The sequence below is a fragment of the Mus caroli genome, chromosome 1 (assembly GCF_900094665.2).
Source record: "Mus caroli chromosome 1, CAROLI_EIJ_v1.1, whole genome shotgun sequence".
Lineage (NCBI taxonomy): Eukaryota > Metazoa > Chordata > Mammalia > Rodentia > Muridae > Mus > Mus caroli.
Genome location: NC_034570.1, coordinates 54,580,171 through 54,594,008, shown reverse-complemented (window position 1 = coordinate 54,594,008; position 13,838 = coordinate 54,580,171). Strand labels below are relative to the sequence as shown.

Below are 13,838 nucleotides of genomic sequence, written 5' to 3'. Positions count from 1 at the left end.
AAAAAAAAAAAAAAGAAAAAGCATGAAATACAGAAATTAAAAAACACTGAGTGGCATATGCCTTTAGGCAGGAAGATCTCTGAGTTTGAGGCCAGTCTGATCTACAGAGCTACATCTAGGACAGCCAGAGCTACACATCTACCCTATCTTGAAAAACAAGCAAACAAAACACCTTGACCTTGGTTTCATATACAAAATTATATATATATATGACTGATCACCAATCTTGAAGCTCAGAGATTATTCAGCAATTAAGTTCACAGCTGCTCTTCCTGAGGACCCAGATTCAGTCAATTCCCAGGACCACAACTATCCAGTTTCAGGAGGTACAACTCCCTCTTCTGGCTTCTGTGGGCATTAGGCATATACATGGACATAAACATACATACTTGCAAACAATATAACTATATACACATAAAATGAAATAAAAAATTAATTAATTTTAAAACTATCACCAATTTTCTATATGTGAATCAAATGAGATAACAAGTAAAAAGAAAGTTTTTTTTTTCTTTTGCAAGATCCTAAAGGACATTATTAAAGTTTTACTAACAGGTAGCAGCCACAGCATAAATTTTCTACTCCATAAATTCAATACTATGAGAGATGGAATGATTTGTCAGGACCTCACAAAGGCTTAATTACCTCTTAGCCAAAATTAAAAAACAAAACAGTACGTTAACATAATATATTCATGTAGTCAATACGTCTAAAGTTTCTCTTGCATTTTCCAAGGAAGGAACAAAATACTATTATATGTAGCATTAAATGTGCAAGGTTAGCTTTTCTATAATATATGATTCAATTCTTTATTTCATTTTTGTGAATCAATTTCTCCAAGGCCCATCACAGTATTGGATTTAATAACTATGTTAAGACAGTTTGACTGCCTAATGCAAAACACTTTTCTGTACACCCACTTTTGTGTAATTCATAGAGCAGTGATGTCTCATTAAACAAAATTACTATTCTTATATACACTCCACTTGAGTCAGGCTCTCATTCTGCAGCCTAGACTAGCTACTCTCCTTGCCTCTGCCCCATGAATGTAGCTGGTCATCCTAGAACTCATTGTATACACTAAGCTGGCCTCAAAGTCAAAGATTCACCTGCCTCTGCCTCCCAAGTGCTGGAAAGATGTGCACCAGCATTGCCCCAATTCAGTATTAGTTTTTAAAAGCAAATGACTAGGCACACTGAAAACTATTCCATTGGGGGAAGAGCAGGATGAGCTCTTTAGCTTTACATATAAATCATGTAAAAACACAGTAGTATTAAAAACTTAGTATTCACCCATCCTTCTATTCATTCAACAATAGTCTAAACTACCCAATGTGTCTAGGATTAAACACCTATCATGTATGGGCTAATTATGTGTAACAAAAAGGTTTTGTTTTTTATGGTGCAATATAAAAGAGATGAAAAGAAATCAATAAAGAGAAATCTAACCTGGATTCTGGTTATAAAAAGGACCTCCATTCATCTGATTCTGAAGGCTTGTTTGTGACGTTATGGAAGGAGGACGTCTATAGGGCAACGAGCCCCCTATTGTAGGTGGTGTATGGCGAGAGGCAGGCCTGTTCATGCTGTAGAACTGAACAGGATGACCTGGAAAATGAACAGAACACAAATGCATCATTAAAGGAAACTTACTCAAATAATGAAATTCTCTAAGTATATCATTCACTTTCTAGTAAGATTATTAAAAACCACAGTATTTATCCAAATTAATGAAAGATGACAGTTGATACTGTACTAAAGCATAAAAGTAAGAAAATTAAAATATTACATTTGGAAAAGTAACATCTAAATAAAAAACTAATTAACATTTTGACTTTCTTTTAATTATTTAACTATTCTTTTAAAAGCACAATTAAAATGTACAGACAGAATGTGACCCAACACCAAGTCTCCAGTATAGCTAACTATTCTCAACCCAAGGGTCACACATCAGACAGCCTACATATCAGATATCTATCAGCATTATATTTCTCTTTTTTTCTTTTCTTTTTTGGTTTTGTGAGACAAGGTTTTCTCTGTGTTCTCTTCCTTTTCTGGAACTCATTCTGTAGACCAGGCTGACCTCAAACTCACAGAGATCCATCCGCCTCTGCCCACCCCAATCCCCAAGTGTGGGGACTAAAGGCATGCACCACCACTGCCCAGCTACATTACAACTCATAACAGTTTTTAAATTATAGTTATGAAGTACTAACGAAGTAATTTTACGTTTGGAGTCACGACAACATGAGGAGCTGTATTAAAGGGTCACAGCCTTAGGGAGGTTGAGAAGCACTGCCCTAGCACACCAGTGTTAAAAGACAACAGTTGTAAACAGTAATTAGGTCATAAGGGTTCTGTTCTCATAAATATGTAATACCATTATCAAAAGTGGATTTTCTCCTTTTCTATTCTATGTACAAAGTCTCTCACCAGATTAAGGAACCTTGATACTAGATATTCTGCCTCCAGAACTAATATAGTCAGACTAATATAATTTATAAATAATCTAGTCTACAGTATTGTTATAGGACACAAGAGATTAATTTCCCCCTCCTGACCAAAAAATAATTATTTAAAGCAGCCATTAAACATTGGAGACTAAACGAAGAACTGAATTTGGGGGGGGGGAGGAACAAAAACAAAAACACAACTAAAAACAAAGCAAAAAAGAATGTCTGATACAGTCATATTCTAAAATAGGTGGTGATAACAAAACACTGTTTAAAAGTAAACAAAATATTTCAACAAAACATTTGATGCTTTAACGCCAAGTCAAACCCATCTTCATACAATTCAATATACTCATATTCTTATAGCCAGATTTGTCTTAAAATAGTTTATGAAATCTGAATCAAAAATGATCATCACCCCAGAAACCCATCCATTTATCACTCATTTCAACCTATCCTACTTCTTCAGAGTTATGCACTGCTAACATCAACCGGAAACACTCTTTCCTAATCCACCCAGCTTCCATCTATAACTCAAATCCGACTTTGCCTTTACCCTCACTTGGTGCCCACTCAGTCAGGGGCCCTCTTATAACAGGAAGAGATCACCCATGAAAGAACACCAGCAAGCAACAGGGCATGCAAGGAAGGGAATGACAGGAAGACAGCAAAGAGGAGGAGAAGTTGTACCATGAGGGGAAGAGGAGGAAGAGGTAAAAGGGGAAATAAAAAGGAGAAAGGGCAAGACAACAGGGAGAAAAGCATTGCCTAAGATCTTCAAAACAGAAAACTATGAACTTTATAAAGTTGGATCCACTCTAAATTCTCATCAATCTTAAGTCTATCAAGCACAGGCAAGTACCTATTATTTTGTTATCATTTAACTGTGACAATTAACTCTTACTTAGGGGTCATTTATTACTTCTGGGCATCAGCAAGATTTCTCTATTTAACTAGCTGGACTAGTATAACAGAGTTGTATATCTCAACCAAATGACTGCCCATATTTTTACTGAACCATTACAGAAAAATCTTCATAAGGATTATTATAGAAGCTATCTAAATAGAATACCATACAAAATCCAATTTGGACAAAGACATCTTTTAAAACATGTTTTATTAGTAGCCAGGTAGTAGTGGTACACACTTTTAATCCCAATAATTGGGAGGTAGAGGCAGGTGTGTCTCTGTAAATTTGAGGCCAGGCTGATCTACAGAGTAAGTTCCAGGACAGCCAGGGCTACACAGAAAAACCCTGTCTCAAAAAAAGAATCCATCTACTAACCAGCATCATATTAACAGTTAGATTTATTTTCCTATCCCAGCAAAATGTATTTGAGGTTAAAATCTTTTCTAAAATGATTGATTACATTTATTTATAAGGAGGGCACATTCATACAACAGAGAGTATGAGAGAGTGTGTGTGTGTATGTATGTGTGTAGATTAGAGGACAATTTATACAACTCTAGCTATCTGGCTAGGCAGCAAGCCCTTTACCTGCTAAGCCATCTCCTTAGCACTAGGTTGAAATCTTAAATAAAACATCAGTCAACTTAAATAATCTTAAAGTCCTTTGAAGTATAATTTATGAGTTTATTATAAACATAGTTTGTAATTTGATATATAAAATATTGCATTAAAATATATTTTTCAGGGGCTGGAGAGATGGCTCAGTGATTAAGAGCACTGACTGCTCTACAAGAGGTCCTGAGTTCAATTCCCAGCAACCACATGATGGCTCACAACCATCTGTTATAGGACTAATCCAATGGCCTCTTCTGGGGTCTGAAAGCAATTGCAGTGTACTCGTACACATAAAATAAATAAATCTTTGTAAAAGAAATTTTTCAATTGTCATAGGCTTATTTTTGTTAATTACTTAACCTATAACAACAGTACTGGTGTATGTGTGCAGTCCAGGTATTATATGCAGATACACGTGCATGTGAATAGTTGAGCATGTAGAGGCCAGTGGTCAGCCTTTGGTGTTAGTCATCAGGAGCCACCAACCTTGTATTTTTAAACAATGCCTCTCACTAGGACCTGGCACTTACCCTTGGACTAGGCTGACTAGTCAGCAAGCCCCAGGAACCCACCTGCCTTCAACTCCCCAACACTGGAATTACAAACATACACCACCATGCCTGGCTTCTTATGTGGGTGCTGGGGATAGAACTCAAGTTTTCATGCTTGCACAGCAAGCACTTTATCAACTCAACTATCTCTTCAGCTTACTCTAAGAGTTCTAATATTAAGTTTTCAAAACTATACAGAAGTTGACTCCATATTAAGTTCACAAATATTTAACAGAATAAATTAAAGTAATACTAATGTTTGTGCAACTTTATTAGACAAGTGTATCACAGACTTTACCACATTTTTCTCAGTAAATTCTTTGTTCACATGCCACTTTCCGATTAAAATATTTATTATCATTTTAAAAAATACAAAGTAAAGCCAAGCCAACAAACATGAAGCTGGAGTTTCAGGAAAGAATGGGCAGATGGCTGGATCTGTCTGCCATGCCAATACTCACCTGTGGGGGGGTTAGAAGAAATAACAGGGGGAGTTGGAGAAGTGAAGCCATCAGCAAGGCTCTGTGCACCCCCAGCAGCAGCGTCTGGGGCAGTGGAGGAGGGAACAGTAGCAGGAACAAGAGGGGTGGGGACAGATGCAGAAGTAGCAGGAAGGGGAGGAGTGCCAGCAGAGCCAGCAGGGGCTGAGGGAAGAGGAGTAAGAGGCAGCATTAATAAGGCAGTCACAGTAGCATTAGAAGAAGCACTGCAATATGAAGAACACTCAGCACTTAACACTAGCCAAAAGAATAAAACACTGAAAAAAGAATGCTTAAGGTCATTAGGTGAACAACAAATAATTCAAGATGCTCAGGATAGTACAGCAAAATATTCATTAGTTAGAAACAAGCCTTCCTTTTTATCTGAAAGTTACCTAACTTAGGAGAAAAATATACTTCCTATATATTATTATTTTTATCACAAAATGTTCTAAGTATATAACTACAGTAAAGCAACAATATTCTTTTAGAATTACAACAGACATATTCCAAACAGTAGTTTATCACTTAAAAAAAAAAAAAAACTTAAAACAAACATGCATACCACATTGTGTGACTTTTGTATACAGGTACTATTTGGATTACTATAATTAAATATGTTGTTTTGTTTTTGGAAACAGCAATTCTCACTACATAGCCCATTGGCTACTAGATCACTATTCTACCTTAACCTAGGCATGTTGGAATTAAAGGCATGCACCACCATATACTATGTAATATTCTATCTTGCTGGGTTTAGGGTTTGGCTTAGTTTAGTTTGGTTTGGTTTTTTATTTCTGGAGACAGGGTTTCTCTGTGGAGCTTGGCTATCCTGGAACTCACTCTGTAAATCAGGCTGGCATCAAACTCAAGAGATCTACCTGCCTCTACCTCCTGAGTGCTGTGGTAAAAGGGTGTGCCAATACACCTGGCTTATCTTGCTGGTTTTTCTATTAAAGTTTTTTTACACATGTGTAAGCCTGAAAGCGTTTATGTGTGTATATAGTGTACAAGTGTGCATGCAGATGTCCAAAGGCCAAAAGAGGGTGTTGGGATTTTCTGGAGCTGAAGTTACAGGCAGTTGTGAGCCATCCAGTCTGGGTGCAGAAACCAAGCCTAGGTCTTCTATAAGAGCAGTTAAGGGCTCTGAATCCATCAGCTGTCCCTTCAGCTGCTCTCTCAATGCTTATGTTCATGCTTTTAAAACTAAATTCAAATTCTGTGTCTTCAAACCAAACTACTGTTATCTTTCTGTTTCAAGAAAATGAAAAAGGGATGGCGAATTGGCTCAGTGGCTAAGAAAACTGACTGTTCTTCCAAAGGTCCTGAGTTCAAATCCCAGCAACCACATGGTGGCTCACAACCACCTGTAATGAGATCTGACGCCCTCTTCTGGTGTGCCTGAAGACAGTTACAGTGTACTTATGTATAATAATAGATAAATCTTTGGGTCAGAGAGAGCGGGCCCAACCAGAGCAAGCAGAGGTCCAAAAAAATTGAATTCTCAACAATCACATGAAGGCTCACAACCATCGGTACAGTGTACTCACATACATAAAATAAATAAATAAATCTTAAGAAAGAGAGCGAGAATGAGAGCGAGAGAGAGAGAGAGAGAGAGAGAGATTGAAGAAACAGTTTTTTAGAAACTGCTGGATTCTAATGCTTCTAAATTTACATTTCCCATCCTTTGTTATCAAAATGATTCTCAAACCATGTCTTCCCCATTTCCAAGAAAACACAGTTATAATACAAACATGAACCTCAAAGTACCAACTGAACTCTCACCAAAGACATAAAACAAAATAACAAAGTAGAAAAGATAGCAAAGCCATTAAGATCAGCTGGATATGTGCAGACTTCTCAAAACCTTACAGAGTGCTATGGAAGAATTCTTTAAATATTTCATTAAGAAGAAAACCCATCTTAAGAAGAATCTGGGTTTAACAGCCAGCAAAACAAACAGACACAGACAAACACACACACACAGACACACACACACATAGACACACACACACACTAAATTCAGTAACAAATTGAATTCAAATTCACAAAATAAAACCCAACAAATAACCACTAATGCTCTACCTGGAAAGACGCTTGGAGGAGATGGAGTAGGCACAGCGATGGGAACCCCCACACTACCACTTCCGCTGTTCTCCCGACTGCTGCTCCGACTACTTGGGTGGCTTCCTCCACTGCTCCCACTGCTGCTGAAGGAAGAAGAGCCACCGAAGAATGAGTATGCAGAGCACAATACCAGGATTCCCATGTATTTCTGAAACGGACATAGCTACAAGAAACGTAATTCAAAAGGCTTCCATTTCAAATAGGAATTCCTTAATAAATAAGGAGAAACTCTTGAGTTCAGTAAACTTGTTTTGATACCTATTTATAAAGTTTACCTTATAAAAAAATTTAAGTAAATTCCCTATAAATGTAAGGGCAAACTGTTGGTGCTTACACATCAAAATACTACTACCTTTTATATCCTGGCCTAATACCTATCTAAAGAAGCTTTTAGTAAATTTTACTCAATTATTTTATTTCAGTTTGTAATGGCATGGTAATATACTAATATTTTATTATGAATAGTTTTTCATCTGTAAATTTCCAGCAAAAAATAACTTGCAATTTCTATTCCTGGTTAGTAATGGTTTTTATATTAACTTAAGTTTATCTCTGGGATGTCTTTTTCACCTTCCTGGCTGTTCAAAGTTGCATCAGAACATGAGGAGAGAGAGAGGAAGAATCAGATGAGGTTTGGGAGAGTAGAGTGAGGAAAAGAACTTAGTGCTTGGAAATGAGAGAGATTAGCTGAAGTTATCTGAAGAGATCATGGTACTCTGACCATCGTGGTTTGCGCTGAGGTAGAGAAAATACCTGTAAGTTCGATTTCTTTGATTCACAGAAGCTGTCCTCACAGGGCTCTGCTGCGAGGGAGCCATATTACGGGTTGGGCTAGGTACGTAATCATTTGGTACCACTGGAGGACGCACTGGCTCCAGTGTTCGATAGGGGGAGTGCCGCCTACAAAAAGAAGAGCGTATGTATTGTGTGATTAATCAAGTCTCGGCACGGTAACTTCAGAGTTGCCAGTGAAATACAATTTGTAAGCAGAAAGAGGAAATGTGGTTTAACCCAGCTATCAATTTGTCTTTCCTTTAGCATAACTCTTCTACCAGTAGAGAGAGTTCTGGTGAGTATATAGTGTAAATTTCAGTCTCCAGCCTCATTCCTATGCTAATGTAATTTTGTTCATTTATTTTCAGAAAACACCAAGTTTTCCATTGTTTAGGCCAATGTTTTCTAGACTCTATTCTTTCCTTAGAAGAATTTGAATTACTTTAGGATCATGTTAAAATCTCCCAAATGCACTGAATGAATGCACTAATTATCTTCTTCTCCTCTCTCTCTCCCTAACCATAGATATTTAAAAATACAGATAACAAATCTAGATTTGGGGGGGTCACAAATTCCACATGATGATCAATACCAGCTGTAACTCATTTCCCTTTTTATACACTAAAGACACAGAAATTAACGATTTATTGGTACTTAAAAATGCACTATTTAATTTCATTTTTTCTTTTTTATCTTTCTCCCTCAAGTTCCATCTTAATCTCTTTCTTCCTCAGTGTTCAGTATTGAAGAGAAACTTTAAAAGACTACCTAAGTCCTTCTATCTTAGTTAAACTATAAAACCCAAACTAGATTTTATTAAAAAATTATTTCCCTTTTCCCAAATACTCCTTTCAAAGGAAGCAAATGAAAAAAAAAATCTGAAAGGAAAATAACAGGACGTAAGATGCTTCCTGGAGCGCTGGTTAGCATTCATTCAGTTCTTGTTAAGTGACCAAATCCTTTAAGACAGTGGATATCTTGCAGATGACATTACAACTTTAACAACTTTAAAAGAATTTCTTCTCTTGCAGGAGGATGCTGCTCAACTGGCCCCTGTATTTCTCAGTGATTCACTCCCCTTAAGGTTCCCAGAGTTTCTTTAAGCATTACTTTCCTTGGCCACTCAAGTTAATAGCTCACTGACTTTGAACAAGATTTTTTTTTCTTTTTTAATCTGAGACAGGGTTTCTCTGTGTAGCCCTGGCTGTCCTGGAACTCACTTTGTAGACCAGGCTGGCCTCGAACTCAGAGTTTCACCTCTTCCTGAGTGAGGCACTGTTCATCCTACTTCTCTCAAGCATTGTTCAATAAACAAAATAACAATTCAAAATAAATACTATTGTGTCAAAAGGCCAGGACTTTGAACTGAAAATAGTTTTTTAAGTATTCAAGCAACAGCTGTGTGGTGGTGGCATAGCCTTGAATCCCAATACTCAGGAGGCAGAGGCAGACAGCTCTCTCTGAGTTCGAGGCCAGACTGGTCTACAAAGAGAGCTCCAGGACAGCCAGGACTGTTACACAAAGAAATCCTGTCTTGAAAAACCAAAAACAACCATCTCTGAAATTAGAATGCACATATATAAACAAACTACAAATAATTTCATTTAAATAAGTTATAATTACTATATATGACATATAATACATATAATATGTTGGTATATGATATATGATATCTATATCAGGCAATAAATTTCTAAACTCTTACATTTTGACTATGTTTTCTGCACACAAAAATATTCCATTCTAACTTCACTACATGAGAACTATACAAAAATAATAATAATAATAATGATACGAACAGGGTTAAGGGAGAAAAAAACAACAACAACAACACAGGAGGAAGAGAATATGTTAACTAGAGAAAGACTAAAACAGCCCAGGACCATCAAATGGGCAATGGAGTTTAGCACTCTGCTCTCCAGGGAGCAGCTACACTTCTGCTAATACCCCCAAAAATGCATTACTGGCACATGAATACATACAGAAACTTTAATTTTACCAGACACTGGATAATAGCCTTAACTTAAACCCTAACCAATTCCACTAGATGGTGGACCCGAGGGAAACAAAGCCAAGGCCCCTCTGCTGTTGCCACACTGGACAGCCATTTCATACCCTCTCAAATCTAAATCTTACTTGACCTACTAGATTCTTTCCTCTTTGAGGGCAAAAAGATCATTTCAGATACACTGAATTACCTAAACTGCCTAAACTGAACTACAGGCACAAACTTGGAATCCCAGCATTCCAAAACTTTAGGTAGTGGGGGATTGCATTATGTAGTGACAACCTGGCCTAAAAACAAACACAATAAAATAGAACAAATTCATTATTAAAACCATTCTATTCCTGGTTGCATTTTTATGTTTTGTTTTCCACTGGTCAAATTGTGTCTTTCCAACATTATCCCCCATCAACTCACCTCTGTACCCTCTAAATTCAAATTGCTTTGACCAAGTTTTGAGGTGGGAAGTGCTTTTTTACTTATTTGTTTGGGGTTTTCTTCTTGTGGTTTCTTGTCTTTTTCTTTCTCTCTCTTTCTTTTTTTTCCTTTCTTTTTTTTTTTTTTTTGAGAAAATATCACAAAGACAATGGTTCTGAAAGCATCATGTCTGATAATGTTTCTAAAAATCCAATTTGTAGTACAATGACCCTAGAAAGTTGACAGAGGACAAAATACCATTCCCTTTATAGATTAAAAAAACCTAACTGCTGACAACCTGCCTAGAGGACCATAGAACATACAGTAGAGTTAAACCAGAAGTTCAGCCACCTGGCTTCTAGATTACACAACACCCACCTGAACCCGAACCTCAACGGTAAAGCTAAAGCTAGGATACGGTGCAAGAAAAGCATCAGGCTTTCCTTCTGTCAATATCTGGAAAAGAGCTAACTCCAGAGCCCAAATCAAAACTTGGAATAATATCATAACAAGTTAATCAGAATATTACAATCCACAAAGCCTCTTGACAAAGCCTAATAAATTCAACTGTAATATAAACAGATCATTAAAATGTTCAAGAAAAAGTTAGACTTCACTTTATAATTAACCATGACTTTAGGCTAGAATTTTGTCTTGATATCTTCACTACAAAAACTAATTTCTAAACAACCACTTTTAAAGTACAAAGATATGCTTATCAGAAAAAGTTATACATAAAAGATAACATTACCAAGAAAATATTCTCTCTACAATTTACATAGAGGCTGCTATGTTTTTTAACACAATAGTATTTTTTTTGTTATTTTTCCATGGTTTCTCATTACTATATACTCACCCAAGTGTCCCCTTCCCTGACATAGGGGGACTTGGGGGCTTCTGAGTTGGAGGTGTCGTACGTGGCAATCCACCCATTTTCATATTCTGGGTACTCACCTAAAAAGATGTTGAAAAAAACACAACTTAACTTCGATGCAGTGAAATTAAGTGGCTTGTGGAAAATAAAGAGGGGCAGGTTTAAAAAAGAAAAAAAAAATTAGAGGCCATGCAATTTGTATGCAATTCCTACTCTACTATTCTACAGTTGCACTCAAAGGACTCTTCCTAATAGGATTTTTCAAATTATTTTAAACTTGTATGTGAAAGATTTATTTGCCATTAGGCCATCACACCAACAGATCACTGGTTAGACTATTTGATATGACATTCAGCTAAAATTGAATAGTGTATTTATAAAAACTTTAGTGATAACAAAAAACTCAATTAGAAACAATAAGAAACAACAATTCTTTAGGGAATTGTTTTCTTTTCTTTAGATAACAAGTATATCATAAACAAAACAAATTTCCAACTAAAGATATGCAACTATGCATATGCTCAGTTATAACTAAAAATAGAAAATACAGATGAATTATATGATATACAAAGAAAAGTTCAGCCTTGTGAATCACTCTTACAATTCAGATTTAATATTCTCCTTATGAGGAAATCACCTACCTGAAAGCTACTAGCAGTTCAAGGCATTTTCCTAAGTATCTGAAACACAATGTTAGGGCTGAGGTAACCCATCACTGAGAACACAAAGGCCACTGTCATTGTGTGACTTCTAGTGGGAATGACACTCAAGCCCAAACTGAAGGCTAGTTGAGGCGTGAAGCAGTGTAAAATAGTCCTAAATCAGAGATGGACCATGACTGCATTCATAAATCTATTCCCAACTGAAATTTCAAATACAGAAAAGATGGGCAGGGCAATCTGGGACGAATGATGTCATCTAAGGAATATGTCAATACTTATAGAGAAACCCCTAAAAATCCAGTTATAAGGAATCAATAAGAAATACAGTGCAATGCAACTTCACATTGTTTGAATCCAATAGGTTAAAATACTATTCATAAAGTAGATTCATGCATGCTCTTTTTTAAGTCCCTATTATTTTGCATTGCTATCATAACACACAAATAATCTCAAATTTCTCATACTATCTTCAGAATTAAAAAAATAAAAAGACAAAAAAACAGAATTAAAACGTTATACTTACAACATAAGAGAGGAAAATATTATACCACTGAAGTTGGAACACATTTATAATTTGAATTATATTAATATACATGTATATAGTTATGAAGCCTTAGTCAGCCTGAAACTGACTGTATAGATCAGGCTGGCCTTGAACTCACAGAGATCAGTCGGTCTCTGCCTCCAGGTGTTAGGATTAAAGGCTGCACCACCATGCCTGGCCAATTTTAAAATATAAATTTTGTGAAAACAAATCTTAATTATGTCACATTGTACTAAAGCTGTCAAAATTAACTCTGACTTCAGTGGATTTTTTTAAGTTCTAAAATAATAATTGTTAACTATCCTAAAAGCAAGAAAATAAAATATCAAGCAATAAATTCTTCAAATGAGTAGCCCAGTGAACAAGTTGTGTGTGATGTTAAAACAATCTTTAATGACAAATGATACCTTTGAAATGTCATTATTTTTAAAGTAAAGCATTTATGTGTAATCCTTTTGCTGTTGCTTTTAAACAATAAATACAAACTATCAAGTAAGAAATAAATTATCCTTGCTATCTCCCTCTTCATAAACAGAGGGTATGGGAATTTTATCTTTAAAATATCAGAACACTTTCAAAAAATCAATTTACATTTGAAGAAAATGTTGTAAATAATCTGAGAAATAACCACCATAGCTTTAAAAACTGCATTATCTTGATTTAATGATACCACAAGATTTGAGTAGTAACCAAAGTCCTTTAAGCTCAACCTTAAACAACACAAAACCCAAAGTTACCGTAAGTGATGGGTAGAAGTGAACCAAACACTAAACTACAGTTCAATTTGCTAGGAACAGGAAGGAGAGGAGCAAGAATAGAAAAGGAACAAAAGAAAACTTTATTCTATACATGGGATAGCTAAGATATTTGAAAATAACTTTCCAACTATAATTTATTTTCGATTTCAATTTGTACAGTGCTTTTATTTAAATTGCAGTACCTTCTTAAAGTCTTAGAATCTACATACAAAACAAAGCTCAAAGGGAAAAAAAAAACCAGTAAAATGGTCTATAAAAGGAATACATGTATATACATATATATGTGTGTATAAACATATACACACATACATTGGCATTTGTGTGTGTATATGCGAGTCATGTTTAAACAGAAGAACCATCCATCTCTAAAAAAAATTTTTTTTTAATTTTTTTTAAAAAGTAACAGAAAAGAAATTGTTAGGGGAAGGTGGTGTGTGTGACTTTTTCTAGAAAGATGTAAACAAATGTCTATTCATCCCAGATATGGCATACAGTAACAACAAACTGCAAAGGGGGTTTATCCAAGTCTGGCTTAATGAACTGAATTAGTTCCTTACATAGAAGCATAAGTGAGTACAACCACTCTGGAAATCAGTCTGGCGGTTCCTCAGAAAATTGGACATAGTACTACCGGAGGATCCAGCAATACCTCTCCTGGGCATATAT

At 35.9% G+C, this 13,838-nt stretch overlaps 1 protein-coding gene across 9 annotated transcripts in view; it reads right to left on the bottom strand.

The window, feature by feature from the left end:
* Window positions 1-13,838, bottom strand: part of Abi2 (abl interactor 2) — an 81,825-nt gene that overhangs the window by 34,031 nt on the left and 33,956 nt on the right. For 4 of the 9 annotated variants that reach the window (XM_029476730.1, XM_029476725.1, XM_029476728.1 and 1 more), the window contains 5 exons: window positions 11,191-11,288; window positions 7,892-8,038; window positions 7,097-7,221; window positions 4,991-5,173; window positions 1,450-1,608 (listed from right to left, as the gene is read on the bottom strand). In XM_029476730.1, the coding sequence (XP_029332590.1) occupies window positions 1,450-1,608; window positions 4,991-5,173; window positions 7,097-7,221; window positions 7,892-8,038; window positions 11,191-11,288 (712 nt within the window). The remainder of the gene's footprint in view (window positions 1-1,449; window positions 1,609-4,990; window positions 5,174-7,096; window positions 7,222-7,891; window positions 8,039-11,190; window positions 11,289-13,838) is intronic. The other 5 variants (XM_021156468.1, XM_021156449.2, XM_029476740.1 and 2 more) reach the window with 3 other exon arrangements.